General features: G+C 34.7%; 2 protein-coding genes across 2 annotated transcripts; one reads left to right on the top strand and one right to left on the bottom strand.

Moving 5' to 3' along the window:
• The first annotated feature begins 1,938 nt into the window (after nucleotides 1–1,938).
• On the top strand, nucleotides 1,939–5,303 carry LOC113076557 (uncharacterized). Its single transcript, XM_026249255.1, has 5 exons — nucleotides 1,939–1,987; nucleotides 2,582–2,911; nucleotides 4,167–4,478; nucleotides 4,609–4,743; nucleotides 5,086–5,303. The coding sequence occupies exons 1-5, from the start codon at nucleotides 1,939–1,941 to the stop codon at nucleotides 5,301–5,303; spliced, it is 1,044 nt and encodes a 347-aa protein (XP_026105040.1).
• Nucleotides 5,304–5,844: 541 nt separating this feature from the next.
• LOC113076556 (uncharacterized) lies at nucleotides 5,845–14,426 on the bottom strand. Its single transcript, XM_026249254.1, has 7 exons — nucleotides 13,764–14,426; nucleotides 12,061–12,396; nucleotides 11,422–11,751; nucleotides 11,182–11,307; nucleotides 9,056–9,364; nucleotides 8,390–8,680; nucleotides 5,845–6,050 (listed from the first exon to the last, which is right to left on the bottom strand). Exons 1-7 carry the CDS (start codon nucleotides 13,792–13,794, stop codon nucleotides 5,845–5,847), a joined length of 1,629 nt encoding a protein of 542 aa, XP_026105039.1. The 5' UTR covers nucleotides 13,795–14,426.
• Between the last annotated feature and the right edge of the window lie 9,179 nt (nucleotides 14,427–23,605).

The following is a 23,605-nucleotide window of genomic DNA, read 5'->3' as shown; positions in this document are numbered from 1 at the left end:
ATACTTTGATGTAGCACAGGGCTTGTACTGATGGTGTCGTGGGGTATGTAAAAAAGTAGAAGAGAGAGAGAGAGAGCTTCATAAAGAGCTGCTGGACACTGAATGTTGTTGTAGGAGCTGGAGATGTACAACAGAAAAAAAAAAAACACTGAATTACAATTATATTACAAAAAGGTATTAAAGACATGGCATTGTGGTTAATGTGTTTTAACTACAAATACCTCAGTAAAAGTTATCATGGTAAAATAAGTGTTGTGGTCACTGGGATTTTAACATTCTTTGCAATTGCCACACATTCGTTCACTGCCATTCGCATCAGATTTGTAAAGAAAACGTCAAACTGCACTTACTTTGACATTAATTGCAGATAATCAGAACAGTAGGCTACCTTAAAAAAATAAACCATATAATAAAAGTTTACACACTTGGACAACGACGCTCTGTAAAATGTTGGGTCACAGCCTGCTTCTTGTGGGTGGTAACGATGGTAACGACAGTCAAAGGTCATTTGATGACGACACACCCGACAAACGAGACTGTCGTAATAAAGCCGCTAGAGGCGCTTGATTTTAAAATGTAACAATAGATCGCTGCTTTCTCAAACGACGTATGTGGTCGTTTTTAAGAGGAGGACAGTCTCATTTATTTATTTATTCATTTTTGAAATTTTTATTTTGAAGAAACCATTATGGTGAATAGTATTTACTTTAGTTTTATTACTTTAAAACCACTTTTGCATGACTAAACAGAACAGCTGAAATTGTCTGTGATTATGGCATTCTTGTTGCATGCTGGTTTAAAATACAGTTTAAATCATGTCTCAAAGCAATTACAGCAGCACTGAAGTTTACTGAACTGTAAAAATTTATTTTTAACTAAACAAAATCAGCTATGATAGAAACAACAATAACGCATTAACACTGCCACAAACAGAATATCTGAAGTTTAATTTTGTGTTCAACATTTTCCAATGGAAATGTTCCAGAAAAAAATATATATATAATGTATGTTATATGAAATGTGTATATATATATATATATATATATATGTGTGTGTGTGTGTGTGTGTGTGTGTGTGTTACGATGGTAAGACGCGTCTGGGTGTGTTTTGTCGGTGTCATTTTCCGTGAATTTCACTCAGAGCTCATTAATATGCTACTGTGGTGTCTAAAAATGAAACCGGAAGAACAGAAATCCATCACTTATGAGAAAGAGCAATGACATGTTCTTGCGCGTTGTTGTGGAGGTGTGAAAAACTGAATGAATGAAAATGATCTCTGCAGATTTAGATTAGGCTATTTCGTTACGCTTAATCATGCTCTGCTGTTCGCTCCCAGTCAAACGCCGATCGGTCTTTTCAGCGCTGCATCGGTGCTTTGATGCGAGTCACTTCCACCACACTGTCAACCACAATCAGTGAAAGCTTTGGCTTATGAACACATAAGCATTTTCAAATAGCCTGATTACAATGCGGTGACATTATGTCAATAGCCTGCACGGCTTTAGCATTGCGCATCCTCATATTGCCGATCAAGTTTTCAAGAATCGACTTCTCGGACCTCTCTCGGACCCTGCTCAAAATAAATAAATAAATAAATAAATAAATCCGTTTTAGTTGAAGCGAAGGGACCATTCCCATTAAAACAATCATAAACCCATTACAAATTTTGCCCAAGGTTTCTTTTTTTATTCCAATCCACACACTTTTCGTCACAATTTGATATTCTCAAATAATAATTTGACAGATATATATATATATATATATATATATATATATATATATATATATATTAAGCGGTAAGAAAACGAATGCACTGTAACATCCGCTGCTGTAGTGGGACCGCCTACTGGCGACACAAATATGAGGATTGGCGACATGCAACCACAAGTAGCTTGAGGTGTAAACGGGACGGTATTTAGTCATTAAATAGTTGGGAATATGGTTTATCCGTTTGTTTTGTTCTCGTTGGGCTTGGGGAGTCTGGTTGGTAAGTTATAAATGTGTTTTCATTGCTTCACGTTCAGTAATTTAAGTTAAGAGTAAGCTTCAGGTTGAAATCGAACAGGATTTATAATAACAACAACAACAAAAGTTTCTCAGTCAATCACTTTGACTTTTTTGTTTTGTTTTTCAAAAGTAATGCTAGTTATACTTTTGAAGGATTTCTACAAAATGTACCAAATATATTATTATTATTATTATTATGATTATTTTTAAACACTCTCCATTAACACAAATAGACATCAGTGTTATAATATTCAACATGCTTCAGTAATGCTTTTAGTTAATTTAGGCGTGTACCAATTACATTTTTCTGTATAGAATTAAATTAGTCCACAAGCGAACAGCTTTAGTTAGGACAACAATAAGAGTAAAGCCTTGTGATCTTAAGATCATGTTTCACTTCTGTTTACACCCCATAATGAGTGTGGAAGTAACAAGACAAAGGAGGAACAATCAGTTCAGTAATGCTCATCTGTGTTTTCCCATTTTACTGAGCACGTGCAGAGATTTTCTCCTATTATATTCAACAGTGGAGAATATATTTCTGTGACAAAACATGTTCCTGTTTGTTCTGCAGGTGTGTTTGGTGTTGAGATGGAGGATGGAATAAAGTCAGTCTCAGTGATGAAGGGAGATCCTGTCACTCTAAACCCCGATTTTACTGAAAAACAGAAATATCTGTTAATACAGTGGAAGTTCAGAAGCACTCGAATAGCTGAAGTCAACAGACTCGCGCAGACAAACTCGACGTATGATGGTCCTGATGAGAGATTCAGAGGCAGACTGAAACTGGATCAGACTGGATCTCTGACCATCACAAACACCAGCACCACAGACTCTGGACTTTATCAGCTAACAGTTGTCAAAAAAGAGACCATTTACATCAGTTTCAATGTTACAGTCTATGGTAAGAGAATCACAGAATAGTTTGCTCCTCATTTAAATTATTTATTTGTCATTGCAATATTTTAAAATGATTATTTTCTATTTATTTTGGTATACTTGATGGCTTTAATTCCCGTTGATCCATTAAACACAGTTAAGAATGTGGAAGTTAAAGGAATAGTGCACCAAAAAAAAATAATATTATGTCATGATTTAACAAGTTCTTCTAACTATGTAGTAGTTTTTTTTTTCTTGTGTGCAGTGTTGTTACATATAACTTTTATGTAATTTAATTAAATTTAAATTTATGCATTTAGCAGACGTTTTCATCCAAAGCGACTTGAACCCCGAATCTTGCGCTTGCTATGCAATGCTCTACTACTTGAGCTACAGGAACACTATAAAATAAAAATAAATGTAACTGTAATCTGTTACAGTAACAGATTTAGTTTTTAAATTCATTTTTCATTTACGAGAATGTTAACGATAACAAACCGTCCCCTTGGAATTATAAGGTTCTATCTGACATTTTTGTCAAAATTGAGTTATTCACATATTCTTATTCTGTGACAAATTATTTATATTATTTTTTTTTTAAGTTGTATACATTTTGAGACTTTTTTTTTTTTAAAAACAAAAGGTTCTTCCTACAGAAGTCTATGGAACACAAAAAATTTGAAGCTCAATATCTCAAAACTGCTCTGAACGCAGATAGAACCTTATAATTCCAAGGGGACCAAACGGTGTTACATCTAAATATTTTCTGCAAAAAGCTAGGATATGTTTAATAATGCTAATGTGTTGCTCTGCCTGTTATTGAAGTGCACAATGCCTCTTGCCTTTTAAAGGCCCTTTTGTTAAAGCAATGCTATTCTGCTGTTTCTGCTTTTTTCTCGTGTTTGAATTGGTAGACACCATACCACATTGCTGCTGAAAGCATCAGGCCATAATCTGCCTGGTTTTAATGTTTTCAAAAGATTAACAGTGGGAAACATTCATTAGAAACGTAATCAAATGTAATCAGCTGCATCAATAAAGCAATGCAGTGCTTACTCAAATTATGTAATTCTCAAAAGGGTAACTTTTGATTTTTTAAGTGAACTTCCTTTAAAGCAGTCAGGTCCAAGATGAGCGTTTTGTGCATTTTGTTTCACTTCCGCTTTCTCATAAAAGTGCTTAAGTACTGTAAAACCAACTCACATTGAACTTTTATAAGATTTAAATAGTCATTTGGTCATTAATGATCACATTTTGTAACATGATTCTGTTTCCTTTAGACTTGACAGAAGAGGAGAACTCGATATTAGTGATCGAGGGAGACTCTGTCACTCTAAACCCGGAGGTTACTAAAGCACAGAGATATTTGTTGATACAGTGGATGTATAGAAGCACTCGGATAGCTGAAGTCAACAGACTCTCAAAAACCAGCCATACATACGACGCTGACGGGAGATTCAGAGGAAGACTGAAACTGGATCAGACCGGATCTCTGACCATCACAAACACCAGCACCGCAGACTCTGGACTCTATCAGCTAGCGATCGTCAACAAAGAAACCAGTTACATGGATTATAAAGTCATTGTCTACAGTGAGAACCACAGCACTATTAGCCCTTCAGTTGAATTATAAATGCGTCATCACATTTTCTATTTTCAAAATCTCTTAAATGAACATTTTAGATTATTGCTTCCTTTAACACCCAAATTCTTCGTTGTCAGGAAGGTCAACGAACACAAACTACGTGACGTCCAGCGGTGCGGCGATCAGTTCAACCCTAAACCAGACCGAGAATGCTAATATTACTGAAACCTCTAAGAGGAGCTCAGGTAAGTCACTGGGTTTATATGGGGAACGTTTACTTAAATCTTCTTCCGTGATTTTGCAGGAATCGAAAACGGATAGTAGACAAGTGACGGAAATGTATCACTGGTCTCATGCTGCTCTAAAAAACATTAGCATTAGGAGAGAGATTTACATTCTTTAGGGAGCTGTAGAAATGATTTTGAACTGCTTATGTCAGCCATGCAACCCTGCTAATGTTATTTGGCTAAGCAATGAACGAATGCAGAATGCAAACATTCACAGATTGAAGCTTGTGGATTCACGATCTTCCCGACAACCCACGAAATTCGTGCCTTGTCTGTTTGAGCTCTAAATAAATGCACCGTTGTGATCCACTGTCCTTTATTTCTCAGAGCACTGTTGCAGCTCTACCGAAGCTGTGATCCGAATGCTCCTCTCTGTTCTGGTGGCCGTGGCTGCTGTAGCTGTGCTGGTTTATGACATCAGATCTACAAGAAGTGAGCTTGACATGACAGAAGAGACCGAAGATCTCTATGAGACCTTCGGAGGAAGATCAGACCACAAGTGTGAACTGAGAAGAGGGTTTGGTTCCCAATATGTCCAGATGTGAAGCGAAACACGCATTAATGCTCTGCACCTTTAGTGTTCCTTATACACGGCTGTTTAATAACTTAATTTTTGCACTAGTTGACCGTTTATTGATTGTATCTGCATAGGATATGACTTTGACCAATCTATTAAATACACGGCTGTAAATATAATTACTATAACAGAATAAATGAACACAACACAACTGATGGCATAGAAGCATTCTTTTTTAAAGATGTGGTGGGGCTCAACTGATTTGTACATAAAAGACTTAACCTACTTATAAATATAAAACACTGTTTGGCTTTATAAAGATGATTTGGACTTTATTAAGCAGATATTCTGCCTGTCAAAAGGTGCAGATGTAGGCAGATGTTAATTTTCTCTTCTCAGTCTTCAGTCAGACTTCATCTGACCATCACAAATACACCAAAGCAAATAGAAAATGACTGCTTAACAGCATTGTCCTGTGACAATAACAACAGTGAGACAGTGTTTGACTTCAGACAACATGAACAATAAGAGAAAAAGAATCAGTAATTGATCAGTTGTGTAAGCTGCTGTTAGTAGGGTGCTTCATCACACAAGGCTTCGTTCCAGTAAACGGGCTCATTTCTCCGTTTCATAAAAGCAGAAGCCTGTTGTTGAAGAATGATGTTGGAGATGTAACAGACAGTTTCTTCCTGCTGATTCACCCCTTTAGGAACATATTCCTGCAACAGCAGTGTCACGGAAGTCACTGATTCTTTCACTCGGTTTCCTGTGGAATCTGGAAGAAAGTACAGAGACAATCACAGAAATTAAAGTGACAAGAAAATGAATGATAAAATATGGATGCTCTAAGTATTTTGACAATATGAACTGCTACAGATTTTTCTTGCCTTGAAAAATAATAGAGAAGGATACTGAGACTTTATTCGTCTTGCTGTTAACTTCAGAAGATGTGGTACATGGAGCGGGAGATGTTCAGAGAACAAGGGTTTTTATCATTTTATCATAAAAAAAAAAAAAAAAAAAAAGATTCTCATAATAGTTTTTTCTGAATCGGTTTTAACGAGGCAACAGTTTTCGGCTCCAAATGTCCTGAGTATCTCATCGTCTGTCTATGTTTTAATGTTTGTCTTGAGAGTGACTAAAAATACAAGGGGGAAAAGTGATTGAATTATTTTTTTGTCTGCCATTTCAATATCACATAAACATGATTTTTTTTTTAAAACCATCTTGGCATATTCATAACCAGGAACTTCGTTTTCTTTTTTGACAATTTTAATGAGATATTTTTCTTCATTTCTGCATTGTATTTATACATATATATATATATATATATATATATATATATTTAACAAATACAATAGCTCACTTAAAAGTAGAGTGCATGAAGGCATTTAAAATAAATGTAAAATAGAATGAATAGAAAAAGAATTGTGTAATGTTGCGTAACCTCCTGTAGGCCTATAGCTCTGGAAGCTTTTTGATTCCCATTGTTTTTTAAACATATATATATATATATATATATATATATATATATATATATATATATATATATATATATTAATTTATATTTAAAATCAGGTTTTGCATTTAGATATATATTTAGACATTCTAAAGGTTTAGATATTTTTGGTTCTGTGTGTCTGTCTGGGAACTCTTGATATTTTAGAGTGTCACCCCTTGAATTCTGCACCTTATTTTGCACACTGGCTAATTTGTAGTTTGTACTACATTTGTACTATATATATCTATATATTTTTTTGTTTGTGTGTCTCCCATTCAATCCTTAAGTCTGTATTTTTTGACATTCAAGCAGCCATCAAGTCCATGGTTTGTGTGTGTGTGTGTGTGTGTGTGTGTGTGTGTGTGTGTGTGTGTGTGTTAACATAGCTAATGCAACAAAAGTCACCAAGTATCATCTCATTCTGATGAAGCTATGATTTTTAACAATTTAAAATTAAACATTCAAAAATGACCAAAGAGGCCCAGAGGGTAGAGCTTATTTGTGTCTTAAATCTTGGAAAAGACACTCCTATATTCAACCTCTATAAGCACGTCTGGTCTAAAGTTCTCCCCAGTGTGCCCATGCATACAATGTGATTAGAAAATTATACAGAAGTCAAAACATCATTCAGATACACAAATATCAAGTGCATTTTATTACACAGTTTACAAGGTATTTAAGCTTATAGAAAAAAGAAAGAATAACAACTCAAATAAATATTCCTTTTTTTAGGACCTCCACAAATAAAATTAATACCATACGAGCAAGACAGGGTATTGTCTATGCTACGTAGTACTAAAAACAACATAAATAGTTATTCTTTTAGGACATAACAATATTGTAACACATTCCTTCTAAAAGTAACTATCCCCAACACTGATTTACAGTAACAGAATAAGAAAATACATATTTATAAGTAAATAACTTCTCTACAAAGTAATGAAAATCAACACTCTCATTGTAATGTAAGTAATAACAATCTATAATTTATGCATTATTACTGTTAAGTGTTCAGACTATTTTTGCACCATGTTGATTTTAAGGAATTATTTCCATGATGTACCTTTAACCTCCACGGAAATGCTCCGTTTCACAGAAAGTTCTTTGTAGTGAAAGAAAGTTTTCAAATGTTCTTCACATTAATAAAAAAAAAGGTTCTTTTAAGAACTGTGCACTGGTTTGAAGAATCTAAAAATGGTTCTTCAGTGGCATCACTGTAAATAGATCCTTTTGTTAGTGATGGGTAATTGCAGCGTCCACATATCATGGGAAAGTGTCACGCATCTAAAGTGTTAAGAGTAAAAGGTTTTGGCACTGGTGGGCGTGTCTTATTTCATGAAAGGGACCATGTCTCTTCCTGCTCATTCACTCCATCCACATCGTCCGACAGCAGCATTACTGCGGTCTCTAATTCACTCAATTGGTTTCCTGTGGAACCTGAAATCATGGAAAGTAAAAAGAGAGAAAGAAGCAGTTTTTCTATATACTGTACACATCTACTTACAGATGATGTTACAGATACATAATCTTAAGGACGACACAAGTGTTCCAAAACACAGAAGTGCTGTACTGTATATATTGATAGTCATTATAATAAATGATGTTCTACTCACCGGTGACGGTCACATTGATTCTCCTGAATATGGTCTTTTTAGAGTTGATGATCTGCAGTTTAAAATGTCCTGAGTCTGTATTTGTGAGGTCTGTGATGGTCAGAGATGCAGTCTTCTTGCCCAACCGAAGTCTGCCTCTGAATCTCTCATTAACAGTAGTTGACTGTGAATCTTTTTTAACAATGAGAACGTTGTCCGCTCCACGCGTCCACAGTATCAGATCATCGCTCTGTATTTCAGCATTAGTTTGGAGATACACAGAATTTCCTGCCGTCACTGACACTGACTTCACTTCACGTCGCAGCAGCACACAGAAACAGAGAAATTCAGCATTAGTGTCTGAATTAATTTAGCCAGCCATTTAATTCTTGAAACAACACAAAATCAGACTAATAGGCTATAGTTGTTGTAGGAATGTTGCAGTAAATGTGTCAGAATTATGATAGGTATTTTACTAAATTAAAATCATATTTTGAGTCTATTTTAATTCCTATAAAATTAAAAGTAAACAGTAAACAGTCTTAATTAATCCATGCAATATTATGAATACCCGCTCCTTTTCGTGCACTACTCACAATGAAAAGTAACTGAAATGTAAAAGTAATTAAAGCACTTTAAGATAAAACTAACTGTATGATCTTTTACACACAATGCCTTTATACGCACCATTGATTGTAACAATGAATCTCTTGTATTTGGTTCCTGTGGAGCTGCTGATCTTGAGTTTATAGAGTCCAGAGTGAATGGTCCTGATGTTACTGATTGTGAGATCTCCAGTATGACCATCCAGCTTCAGTTTGCCCCTGAATCTCCCATCTGCACCCTCCTGTTTCTTTGTAGTCCCTCTTTTGATTTCAGCAATGAGATTGTCTTCAGTTTCATAGCACCACTGTATCGTAACATCTCCCAGTGTTTCAGTAAAACCAGTGTGTAGAGTGAGAGATTCTCCCTCCATCACTGTTTTTTTCTCTTCGACTGTCACAGAAATGCATCGAAATGTGAGTGTTTAGGTGAAGATCTCAGTTACTGTACATTCATACAGTCACACTATAAAGTCCTTATGACCCATGCTATATTTCAAGTCTTTTAAGTGAGAAATGTAAAACGTGTCCCAGCATGTCAATGCTTGTAGCAATTCAACATTGGCACTGAATCAACAATTTTAGTCCGTTGTAATTATGATATGATTCCAGGAGACTCCGTTTGACATGCTGTTGACATTAATTGCTTAGAGAACATCACACACATTATATATATATATATATATATATATATATATATATATGACACTTTTCCAATTTAGAGAATGAATGTTGTGAAGTGTACGGAAAAGAGCAGTGTGTACAACAGTATATATGTTTGAAATTACATGCAAAATAATTTTCATTGTAGTATAAATAACAAACACCTAAAACATAACCGTACATGTGCATTAGAGATCGACCGATGTATCGGTTTTGCCGATTAATCGGCACCAATAGTTGATTGTTGGAACAATTGGTTATTTACAAAAATCCATGCTGATAGTTTTCCGGGTTGTGTCAGTTGCTGGAGCGGTTGAGAAGGGTCTGTTTTCATATATTTCATATAAATGTAGGGCCCTTTGTTTTTCGTGGTGCGGAAAATACGGATGGAATCGCAGAATAAAAAAGAAATTCAGTTTAGCGCGTGTGACTCTCGCTGTGATTTCAGCATCTGCCGGCTGACTAAATGAGGACGAAAACACATGAAGAACATCTCCAGAACTGCACTGAGAGTCACTTCATGAGCATCTGACCATTTGATTTGAGCAAAAGCATCATATTATTCGGTACAATGTACATAGCCTACTACTAAAATGAAACAAACATTATTTTTTTAAGTAATAATCTCACATTTCTTCCATGTTTTTAATAGTAAATCCCCTTTGTTTGCCCAAAAAAAGTTTAATTAATGATTAATTTTCAGTAATTAAAAGATAAATGAAATGAATGTTTAATGCCTTGATTTGATAGCAAAAAAAAAAATGTAAATACACACAGAATTTTTAAAGGGAATAAATCATTAGGCTTCTTTAAGAAAATTTTTAATAAATTAAGTTTTCAAATAATTAAAGAAATGCTAAAACAGAATTTGGTAACAATAAAAACTTTTATTAAATTGATGTGAAAATGTACAAGTTTTATGATTTTAATTAATTGCTTTATGATTAATTAACTTTAATTTAACTATTAAAAAGGAGTGGAGAAATTTTTTAATGGAAAATTAAGTAACGGAATTTCAAAATAAATAAAATGGAATTTAGGGAAAATCAATTAACTGATTACATAGGGCCCTATTAGAGTGTGGTAATTTCAACATTTACTATTACTATTACTGTTATTATTATTACTACTACTACTACTACTACTACTACTACTGTTAGTATGGTTCAGTACAGTTTTTTTTTTTTTTATTAAGTACTAAATTAACTTTTGTTCAGTATCCATTTTAAAAACTAATGGTTAATTAATCGGTATCGGCCAGTGTGGTCCAACCTAGCTTTCGGTATCGGCAAAATCCAATATTGGTCGACCTCTAATGTGCATGTATTTAAGTAGGAATGATGGATTAAACTGATTCTGTGCTGACAAGAATATCAAAAATCTCACTAATCTGAAACTTACTTCGGAGCATGAACATCCTAGACTAGTCAGTGGTTTGAATTGAAATGAAATGGTAAAACAAAGTACTCAAATTAAATACTATAATGTACACAGTTTAAAGAAAATCCTGGCACGTTTGGAGGAAATGTTTAAATATGTTATAGTTACCCATTTGTCCTTTTAATTTAGAAATCCTGCGGCGATAGTAAATCACACAGGGAATCAGGATCAGCAGAACAGAAATAATAACACCAACTACTATTCCTGTTATATGACTGGATGAAAGACCAGCATCTGGGACAGGTATGAAGAGAGACACCGAAAGTGTCAGTCAATGTGATCATCTCAAATTGTTTCAGATATATGCTTAAAATGGCATATATTGATATCATTGAAAGAGTTACTCACCTCTGACAGAAACCAGGAATCTGTGTAGGCTCTCACTGCCTTTGATCTGTAGTTCATAAAGTCCAGAGTCTGTGGTTCTGGTGTTCTTGATGGTCAAAGATCCAGTCCGATCATTCAGCTGCAGCCGATCTTTGAATCCCTCATCAGCATCATTTAATGAGCTCTCATTGGTCTCAATGTCAATTTTAGCTAGAAGAATGCCTTTATCTCCAAACCTCCAGAGCATCAGAGCATCTTGGTGTATTTCAGAATCAGCACGTAGAGTGACAGGATCCCCCTTCATCACTGACAATGACACTGACTTGACTCCATCCGTCTTACCAACCACAGCTGGGAAATCAGCAGAACAATAATAAATTGTAGAGTTTTACAATGTATCAGAATTGAAATTCTGAAAGAACGTTAGACCCATCATGAAGACCTGCTTGTATGGTGCAAATTCAGTAAATGTTCACTCAATAAATGCTTGTCAAACACAGACATGTGTCAGTTATTCAAGTGTATGGTTTGAAATCATCCAGACCGACCGATCAAATTATTACTAACCCTGATTAATATGACAAGTTTGAAACATAAAAAAAAAAAAAAAAAAACACTCAGGGTTTAGGAACTGGATCATTGTTACAATGGAAGACTTACCTAAGACAGTAACATTAAATATCTTTATTGTAATTATTTCTCTAGATCTTGTTAGTTTATATTGTCCTGAGTGTCTCTTTCTGGTGTTTCTGATGGTGAGAGAGCCAGTCTTTTGATCCACCTGCAATCTGCCTTTGAATCTCTCATCATCGGTGACCATAAGTGAGGTCAAGTCATCCTTTCTTCGAATTTGGTATATGAAAGTGTCTTTAGGTCCAAACATCCATATTATTGTATCATCATTCAGTATTTCCGAAAGATCAGAATATAGAGTGACAGCATCCCCCTCTGTCACTGACATGGGCTCAGTTTTACTTGTCTCGCCACCTGGCACACCTAAAAAAACAAACAGAAATCAGTTTAATGATACAACACTATGACTACAGCAAACAGATTCAACTGAAATCATTGGGTGAGATGCTAAATATCTGATTAGCCTACTTTTTAGACTGTTAAGGGAGAAACTGTGAAAATTAAAACTACACAAGCTATGTATTAAAACAAGATACATGTATGAAGCACGATGAATAAGTGATTAACACGTGTTTGCCATAAGAATAAGAAGAATGTAAGCAATTAGGCCTATTAAACGTTTAGGCAAGCAGAGGTTTTCATCAAACTGGATTCTACAGATGAAGATGAACTGTTTACTTTGAAAACAGGCAACAGTCTATGAAAACCAAAAGAATATGAATACTAAAATTCAACAGGCTTTTTGCCGATCGAAAGCTATTAAATTTGATTTCACATGGGCCTTGTTATATCTAGCCGTCTTAGTTACAGAAATTATCGGGGAAAAACGCTTTCCTGATGTCAAGAATGAAGTCAGCTTTAGGCTAAGTTAAACTGCACTGATTCTTGAGACATGCGACAAAACATGCCTAGCAGTTGTAACTGCTATTAGGTTTAGGAATAAAAATATTTTTTCCATTGTAAATGTTATGGGGGATTAATACTAGAATGTATTTAACACAATTATCCCCTTCAATTTAATTGTATCATTATTATAAACTTATTGTCTTCTCACTGCATGTAAAACAGTGTCCACAGAGAAGGGTTCAATCAATTATATGCTGTAAAATGGATAAAAAAAAAAAATGATGGAAAAAATATTGTTTTATCAAAAGCAACACTTCTGATATCTCATATCAAAACAAGGTTGTTTTTCAGTGACACATGCACGTTTCATACGGTTCCAAAGTTGTGTCCTCACTTTTAGTCAACACTGTCAGACATTCATTAAAATGTAACAACATCAGGGAATATCAGGGGCAGCTGTCCCACTTAAGGACCCCCTTGCCACAATCCCCCTCTGCAGAGTATACACCAGGCTCTAGTCAGACTTATAGTTTTAAATATTTTAAATCCTATATTTCCTGTGTCACAACCATGTTGTGTCAACACCACCTTCCAATTTCTGAGAAAATTATTTGAAATATTTACATCATTTTGTTCTCCTGAATCAGGTTCCATAATTAGCATACAGCATCAACAAAAATGTGTTTTTTGAAAGAACTTGGCATATTTGTCAGCACCATCAGATGTACAGATTATAAGATTTTGTGTTCCAATGGTTGGGGTATATCAAAATATGACTCTTGATTAAAAGCTTTATAAACAATAACATACTCTCTGTTTGTTGTGTTTAATGCTTTAACACACAAACCGAAAGCGAAAGTAGCTAATCAAATGTCCATACTTACTCGCCATTAGAAATAGAAAGACCAGTAACATTTTGAAGCTGTGAAGAATCCGAATTGAATCAGGATGATCACTGAGTTGGATGTTGTTGGATTGCGTTTGTCGTCACGTCACTTCGAAGCACACAGACCGATGAACTCAAAACAGCATAACAAAAAAGCCAAATTTAGCTGGGAATCGCGACTTTTCACGTCGATGTGAATAAAGTCCCAGTAATTTTACCTTTGAAGGAATTTCGAAACTCCAGCTTTGTGTGCCAGGGCGTTTCCGGGCTGTTCACAACCTGTCAACAGCTTTCTGACTGGAGGAAAAAAGTGTCCCTTAATTCTGAAGCCGTGAAGGAAATGTAGTTACAAAATAAATGACTGGTGGCTGTTCTCTCCATTTAGACGTCTTCCTTTAGCCCAGCTGTATTACGAGCTTGTAATAAAGTTAAAGTAAAAAATAAATCGGTATGTCAATCAGCGATTTCCGTCTTGTTTTGGTGTTCTAAAAGAATGCGAGAGGAACTTCCTTGGAACTCAGTCACGGTAGTATCAACGAAACGGTACATGGTCAGTACTATCACTGGCAGGGATTGAAGAGCACGCTCCTGTTCAATTTACATACGTTTGTTTTAAGTGGTAAGAAAACATATTCTGTGTCAACAGCTTGGCATGGCATCCGGTTATAATCGCTATGAAAACTTAGGGAACGCCTACTAGCGAGCCTGTAAACATAGGCGGCATGCAGCCACAGAGTTTTTTTTAGACTGGTGAATGACAAATAGCCATCAGTGAATATGGTTAACGCGTTTATTTTGTTATGTCTGTGCTTGTGGCATCTGATTGGTAAGTTATACGTGTTTTTAAATAAATAAATAATTTACATTATGGTGGTTCTCATAAAACGTTTTCAGTTCTCATTAAAAGTTTTCAGACAGTTGTTAGTTTTGTGGCCTGTTGAGAAATTTAGTGAAAGGAATTTAGTGAAAAGCTGATCCACAGTAGGCCTGCTATAAAAATCAATTTGCTCTGAATTCAGGAACTTTCATTGTTATTCATGTCTAATTATAGCCCACTTTAAAGTTTTGGTTTCATTCAACATTTTCACAGATGAAGCGTCTGCGTAATACAGAGTTAGTTTGGTTGACATCAAGTTTGTAGGGAGCATTTAGTCTGTTACAAAACATGTTCCTCATTATTCTGTATAGATGGGATGGATGAAGTGAAGACAATATCAGTGATGGAGGGAGATCCCGTCACTCTACACGCTGATGCTAATAAAATACAGAAATATCTGTTAATACAGTGGATGTTCGGACACACTCGAATAGCTGAAGTCAACAGACTCGCTCAGACAAACTCAACGTTTGATGGTCCTGATGAGAGATTCAGAGGCAGACTGAAACTGGATCAGACTGGATCTCTGACCATCACAAACACCAGAACCACAGACTCCGGACTTTATAAAGTTACAGTTTTCAGCAGTGAGACCAGCTACACGAGTTTCAATGTTATGGTCAGTGGTGAGTGTCATTTTCCAGGACTTTTCGTCCTTTGAATTATATCGTTGACTTGTCTTTGTAATATTTAAAAAAATCTTGTCAATGTACATGCATATTTTATGGTGTTAACTGTATTAAAAATACTAATTCTGTCATCATTTAATAAGTCGTTCCAAACCTGTTTGAGTTTCTTTCTTCATTAATGAGAAAAATGAGGACATACTTGTAATTTTTCGGTGAACTATCCTTTATATCCCATTTAAAAATAAATCTATTATAAAGATCAGAACTGTGTGTGTGATGAGACCAGTGTCACACTAACATCTGTCACTTTCAGAGACTCCACAAAGTTCTGCTACACCAGAAAGTTCAAGTTTTGTGTCGTCCAATCAGACTGAATATGTCAACATTTCTGAACTCCATCAGTCAAGTTCAGGTATGGCACTCAAGATGCTAGTGTGAGAGCAGAGATCTGTGCAGTTAATGTGACGTGTTTTTATAAAACTATACGATTTTTTGATTCTGAAATACAGTGTTAGTCGGGGCTTAATGTCAGTATTGAGGCCACTTCATGCAATTGTGATCAACCACAATGCGAATGCAGCACATATTCCTAGATGTTACTGCATCTTACTGCAGATGGGTGAGAAACAAAAACCACATAAACCCATTAAAACTGCATCATTTTTATTTACATTATACTTATTGATTCAACAGATGATTTACCTAATGTGGCTAACATTGCATTCAAGGTGTACATTTGATCGGCACATGCATTTGTGGAGAAAGAATAACCTGTTTGTTTTTTTGTTTTGTTTTTGCTTTTTATGGTTTCACTGGAAAAAAGAATAAACCACAGACAAGCAACAGAGGCATGAAGCAAGTTTCTGATGGTCGTGTTTGGGTGTGGTGCCCCAAGTTGCTCTTTTTTTTTTTTTTAAGTAGTGCTCAAAAGCAAAAAATATATTGGAGAAAGAATCAAATAATCACACAGTTTCCACTGTGAGCATCGATTAAAGATGTGTCTATATACCTTAAAAGAGTCTAGAATTGCTTACATTAAACATGTTTTTTTTGGTTAAGCAAATAAAATGTGCATGCAAACATATTCAAACACACACTTAAGCTTGAATATTTTGCCTTTGCAGTGAATGCTTGACTTCCTTAGAATAACATACCATTAAACCTGCACTTATGAGTCTGTTTGAAAGAGAGTTAAAAGCATTATTCTAACTCAGCATCTTTCTTTCTTTTTTTTTTTTTTCAGACCACGTCCACTGTTGTGGTTGTACTGAGACTGTGATGCGGTTGGTTGTTTCTGCTCTGGTAAGCATGGCTGCTGTTGCTTTTCTGGTTTATGACATCAGATCTACAAGAAATGAGCTGAATAGGACGGATGAGACTATAGTCATCACCATCCGAACCGTGGAGTAAATGCAGACCAACATCAGTTGAGCAGAAGGAACAGTTCCAGATATGTTTGCTGAAGGTTGTTTGTATAATTCCAAAACTACCCAGATACATTTTCATTCATAAAACATTTATCTTCATGCATATGAATATAAGGATATTTTAACTTATCTTTTTAATAAAAGAAACAGTTCACCCAGAAATGAAAATTCCACCAGTGGATCCTTTACAGTGAATGGGTGCCATCAGAATGAGAGTCAAAAAAGCTGATAAAAACGTCACAAAAATCCACATCGCTCCAGTCCATCAATTAGCATTGTGTGTAGCCAGAAGCTGCATGTTTGTAAGAAACAAATCCACCATTTAAACATTTTGACTTAAAACTATTGCTAGTCCTCTATCCATAATGTTATTTTATCCAGTGAAATTAATATTATTATTATTATTATTATTTTACATCACAATATGTTAACTGATAGCCTGGAGTCATGTGGGTTATTTGTGTTTTATTGTGGTTTTTATCAGCTGTTTGGACTCTCATTTTGACGGCACCCATTCACTGCAGAGGATCCAAGCAAGGTGAGCAAGTGATATAATTCATAATTTCTCCAAATCTGTTCTGTTAAAGAAACAAACTCCATCTTAATTAGACAGAGAGTGAATGAATATGTTTTTTTAAATGCATTTTTTGTATAAATACATGGATGTAAACATAATTACCCTCTGCTGTACCTTTGAAATGACCCTCACAGAGGACATGATGTGTAATTTTGGTATACAAAAAAAGAAAATAAAATAAAAAATAAATAAAGATTTGTTTAAGAGCTTGTGTTTCATTTTTTTAAGTTAATGAACTTCAACTTTGACCCCTGGTCTTCATTGAGCATATTGGTCTCTCTGTGGCATTTAGTTTTAATTTCCCCTTCACCTCTTTAAGGACACTACTGTTAAAGTGTCTGCTGTGGACATTAAAGCTATTTTAATGCAATGATTATATACTTCCAAAGTGGGATTTTATCAAGATTAAGTCCAATTTCTAATTCTTCTCCTCCCACATGAAAAAAAAAAAAAAAAATGTTTTTGTTTTGTTACTGATAAACAAGCACCCAAATTCTTCTACGTTCACATTATAGTCTATTTGAGGAACATTTAAGACAATAAAATGATGTGATGTGTGGAGACAGCAAGGTCCAGTTCCCAACTCCAGTGCTTTCATAATGACCAAGACCAACGCAATATAATAAACAATTTATTTTATTTTGTGATTAGGAGAATTCAGTGAATTCAAGAAGAGGCAGAAGTCAATCAAACATAGCCCCTCTAACCAGTAGAGAGAAAAACGAACTAAACTGTGTGTGTGTGTGTGTAAATAAAAGGACTCCCCAACTAGCTAAAACAGGAGAAAACAAGTAAAAAAAAAACACCTAATTATCTACTTAACAAATTATAATTAATATATATATATATATATATATATATATATATATATATATATAAATTAATTAAGAACAATACACAAAACAATGGTAGCTCAAAAACCATAAAGTATTTCTTTTTCATAAACACCAATTACAACAACACAGTGTAAACACAATAACTAAATCAAAAAGTCATAAATTCCTCCAAACACAACAGGCAAACAATTACTGTTATTACTTCCTGCTAAATAGAGAGACAAACAAATACGTTTCTGGACATAATACGCTCTAAGTTCAAGTCACATGTGTAATTTGATTAAAGGAGGTTGAAACAGATTTTCTTTAAAACATATCTATGGATAACATATTTAAGCTGTTATTTAAAATAGAATACAGCATGCAAAGATTTATTTTTAATGAAAGTTGTGTAAAAAGAATGGTTACTTAGGAAAGTAGTTGGTTAATTTCTGCAACAAAAGTGTCACACTGGCACTGAATACTGTGTGTCTGTTGTATAGAGTCTGATGAATTTCTACACATGAGGAGCTGGTCATGTGATCTTTAGAGACACTGGGATCAAAGCTGAATGAGAAAATTAACCATGAACATCACATACAACAGTTTGGCAGATGCTTCTGTGGTAAAACACATGTTAGAGTAAGAGGTATGTAGTGCAACATTAATACAGATATTTGACATTATTTCATCAACACATTTTCTTTTTCACGGGTTTCTCATTTTTACTGGATGGATTCTAGAGGCTTGTTAAAGAACTAAAATGTTAATGATGTCACAGTGATTGGCACTGGTGGGCGTGTCTTGTCTTCTCACTAAACTGAGTTCTTCTCCATCTACTGATTTGATCCACCCTCTTCCTCTTGGCTCATCAAAGGTGTTTCTTCAGTCATATCTTTTCCTGATGATTCTGACAGGAAACACAGAGACAATTACAGAAATTTAAAAAGAGAGAAATCTGGAGATCAATCCTGCACTGAAAAAAGTAATAAATAAATTTACTTAATTTTTATTTGGCAAGTTTTTGCACAAGCATTATTCAAGTAAATTTAACACATTTGAAAATTAAGTAAATCTACTTAACTAAGTTAAGTAAAAAAAAGTAAAATAATAATAAGTACATTTTATTGAGTAAAATTTAATTAAATAATATTAAATTAATGAATTTAGCAGACACTTTTATCCAAAGCAACTTACAGTGCATTCAGGCTAACAATTTTCACCTATCATGTGTTCCCGGGGAATCGAACCCCCAACCTTACACTTGCTAATGCAATGTTCTACCACTGAGCTACAGGAACACTTCAAAGTAGATTTACTTAATTTTCAAATGTGTTAAATTTACTTGAATAATGCTTGTGCAAAAACTTGCCAAATAAAAATTAAGTAAATTTACTTATTACTTTTTTCAGTGTGTAGTCGTTCCTGAGAAATCAAATTATCAATATTTTCCCGTCAAATTACCATTAGAAATTAAATGTAGAAAATAATTTCAGTAACACATGTTGCCAGAAGCACATTTTGAGTCATTTTGTGTTCAGAGGAATTTTTTTTTTTTTTTTTTTGAGTGCAAACAACAGAATCTCACCTTCTTTCAGTTCATTTCCAGGAGCTTTCCCTTCTGATCCTGTTTTAACAACAATCACTGATAAATTAGGCAATGAAACATCTACATTTAATAGACACTGTCAGGTGAAAAATAGATAATTATTTTGGGTATTATTTTAATTAATTATTAAATTATTATCTTTAAAAAATAATAAATTAACAATGTTTTCTTTTTTTTTTTCTTTTTACATCACATCACTTTTGTGGGAGCACCAAGTGTTACCCATGAATACTACCGAATGAACCAACACTTCTTGTTTTAAAAAATATTAAATTAAAAGATATCTACTCACCATGGGTTTGAACTCCAGCATCTTCAGGATTGGTTTTAGGGATTACAAGGCTCTTTCTGCCCTGTCTGTCTCTCAATCTCTTATTATCACCTAACACTTTACTTATGGGAGTCTCTTGAACACAAATGAAATGTTCACTTTCTCCTTCTCGTATCTCTGGTCTTGGTGTCTTTTCTTGTGTGTCATCAGCACCTGGAAACAGAGACTTGTAAGAAGTTGAATGAACAGAAACAAACCGTTTATACTGTTAAAGGGGTTTGAATTCAAAATTCACTTTTTCATGTTGTTTGAACAAATGTGTGTTGGCAGTGTGTCCACAAACACCCTATAATTAAAAAAATCCACCCAGTATTTTTTTATTTTTTATTTTTTAATCATTACCCCTTTCTCAAATTAGGCAGTTCTCAGATTCTTGCCAGTGTGACGTCACACAGACCCAGGCCCCTCCCATGATTGTTGATTGACAGTGATGTAAATCTTTGGTTTTATCATAGACCCACCCTGAGTGAGCCGTAATCAGTCATCACCATTGTTTCACCGCTGGAGCAGATGTAGAAAAGAATGTCTCCTAAGCGTTTGAGGTTTTTTGTTGTTGGATGTAATAATGAACACAGCAATCATAATTTACTCCTGACATCTGAGCTGCTAAAGACACTGTGGATTAAGTTTGGTTTTGAAGGGAAAACACCTCCGATCTACCTAAATGTGTCTATCTTCGCAAAAATCATGCGTGATACCGCTTCACCAACATAAGTGAATATAAGATTTTTTAATTAATCTTTGCGTATTGCCTTTCCTAATAATGTGCTTGTTAGCAAGTTCCACAGCTAAATGAGGTTAGGGTTGTGCCCGAAGTGTTAAACAAATAACATAATCTACGGAGCCACTAAAGGGTTAGCTGTTTGCTAGCGGCAGCCTACAGGAAAGTTCATATACCACATAAACAAAGTAAGGAGAAATGTCTGAAGGACAATGGCAAGAGATTTGTAGATCCTGAGCACCAATGACAAAGATCTAATCTTGTCAAATGTGTGGTAAGTACTGGTGCTCCCTATAGAGTTCTTGTGATCATGAATCTTAAAAGTGAAAGTGAAAGTAAAATGACAATCAATATCGGTTTCAATAGCGGGTCCATGATGCCCACAATTTATATAGTTGCTTGAATTTACCCAATGATATAACTGTGAGAAAAAGAATTTCATTTTTTTTTTCTCTCATCTGTTACGTAATTGTACATATCTTGAGTGTGCCTGTTGTATCTCTCTCTTGTTTCTGTTTTTTCGCCAGGTTAAGAAGCAACACCTGTTGTAATCAATGCTCCTAAGTGTCAGCCTCCGCTGATTCGCTCTTGTGACTTCTCCCAACCATAAAAGCCAGCTAGTTTTCCAGTGCAGGAGGGACGGGAGGTTTTCCCTCTGTCTCTCTTGTGAAGAGTCCCTGTCGCCTGTTGCAGTTGTGTGGTTTCTTTTTGGTGACTGATTGTTGAAGGACTCTTGTTATTGAATCCCTGAGTGCAGGGCTAGTTTTTTTCATGTTTTATTTATTTTCCAAGTACTTTATGATTTAAGGAAGCTGTAGGGAGGTGGGTGCCATTTATTTTTATATATTCTTTTCTCCTGTTTTATGGGTAGTTAGGGAGGTAGGTTTAGTATTGTCTTTTGGTTTGCATCGTTATTTTGTGTTTAGGTTATTTAGGTTCCTAAAGTATTTAGACTTATTTTTGTTTGTTATTTTGGCCTTTGTTCCCTTCTGAATTTAATTTGCTTCCATGTAAATGTCTCTGTTTCTTATGTTCTATTAATAAATCTTTATTTTTGTTTAACTTATGGTCTGGGTGTTGAATCAGTGCTGAGACAGAAGACAGGGGCTCTGAAGACGTTTAATTTATTTGGAAATCTTTTTTTTTTCTTTTCATCTGCACTGTAAAAAGTGATACTCTATATTTACTCAATTAAATTGTGGCAACAGATTACAAGCAATATTGTTAATTACCTTTAACACATTCAAATTAATTAGAATTAATCAAATGAGATGCTTAAAAGCAATTATTCAAAATGAGTAAAATAACATGAAAAAAATAATTAAAATGTATTCAAAAATATCGGTTTTGTTGGATAAAACGAGAAGCACCCAGCTGCAGCCTGCATATAGAGGTGGAGTTGCACATGTTAACCCGCCCCATACCTACTGTGATTGGTTTGACCATCTTTCATAGGTATACATGATAGGAAATGTGTGTGTAGTTGGTGTACACCGTTAAAAATAATACATTATATTTAATTAATAAAATCATGGCAACAGATTACAAGCAATATTATTAATTAAATTTAACACATAAGAATTCATTAGAATTAATCAAATGAGATACTTAGAAATTAACCATTCAAAATGAGTTAAATAGCACAAAAATAAGCTAAGTTTAAACAAATACAAAAACATTTCTTTGAGAAAGAAAAACAAAACACTATGCTAATGAACACTATGTTATGCATACCAGGCCAGTAGTTGGTGACTAAGAAACACAGCGCAAAAATGTAATTCACAAATTCATGTTTTAGTTGATTACATGGAGATAAAACAGGCATTGTGTTCAAAAGCTCATGTGGTCAAGCTACCAAAACAGAGTTACTGAAGACACCTGATGTTAACAAACAGAATCACTGCAGGAGAATAATCTACATTTTGATTACCACTACGGTGGTCAGTGTTTGCTGTAGTTGGGATCTTGACCCTTAACCTTTTAAAGAAAACTTTTTTTGGTTGCTGTGATTGTGACATTGCCACTAGATAAGCCAACAAAGAGTAAGATCAGGTGGTGTTGTTTGTTTTGACAGCATTTGGTCTGGATTTCTGAGTTGGTTTTGTCTTACAGGCAACAGTTGTCCTATGTCTGAACAGCATAAGGTCTGGACATTTAAATATAAATATATATATATATATATATATTATTTAGGCAAACAGACATCAAAAATCAGCCTGAGAACCTCAACAATGGAGACCATCGAAAACTTGTTGCACTGCATACTGGGTGCCACCAATCAAAACTCATTTATGGATCCCATCATGCTGTCTGTCACCATTCTTGAGAATCATATGCTGGTTCTTGATGTCACTTAGTGCCAAAGTGAAAGTTTCCCTTCTCCGTCACAATTTTTTTTCTTAATCAGAATTCTTAAACTCTGGATTTCACATAAAAATCCAGGTCTTCTATTGTAGAATTACAGGTGTTGCTTTAATGAATGTCAATTTTTCTCCGAGAACAGGCTCAATTTATAATGCCCAGGGCAAACATAGATTATGCTAAATTATAACCAGGACCACCACAATTCTCTTAACAAGTAGCTGTTATAATTCAGTTTCAACAGCTATACAAAATGTAACAGTAATAAGTCAAGGGTCAAGAGCCCAACTAAAGCAAACACTGACCACTATAATGGTAACCCTATAAATGTACCCTTTTTTTCCTTCAGTGATTCTGTTTGTGAACTTTTTGTGTTGTTAAATAACTTTGTTTTGGGGGACTGAAGACACACACTTCTGAACATGATGCCTGTATCATATCTATGTAAGCAACAAAAATGTGAACATGTATAGTGTTTCATGATCGCCAACTA

This window comes from Carassius auratus, unplaced genomic scaffold (assembly GCF_003368295.1).
Source record: "Carassius auratus strain Wakin unplaced genomic scaffold, ASM336829v1 scaf_tig00020715, whole genome shotgun sequence".
Lineage (NCBI taxonomy): Eukaryota > Metazoa > Chordata > Actinopteri > Cypriniformes > Cyprinidae > Carassius > Carassius auratus.
Note: the sequence above shows the minus strand (reverse complement) of the source record. Positions and strands in the feature narration are given on the sequence as shown.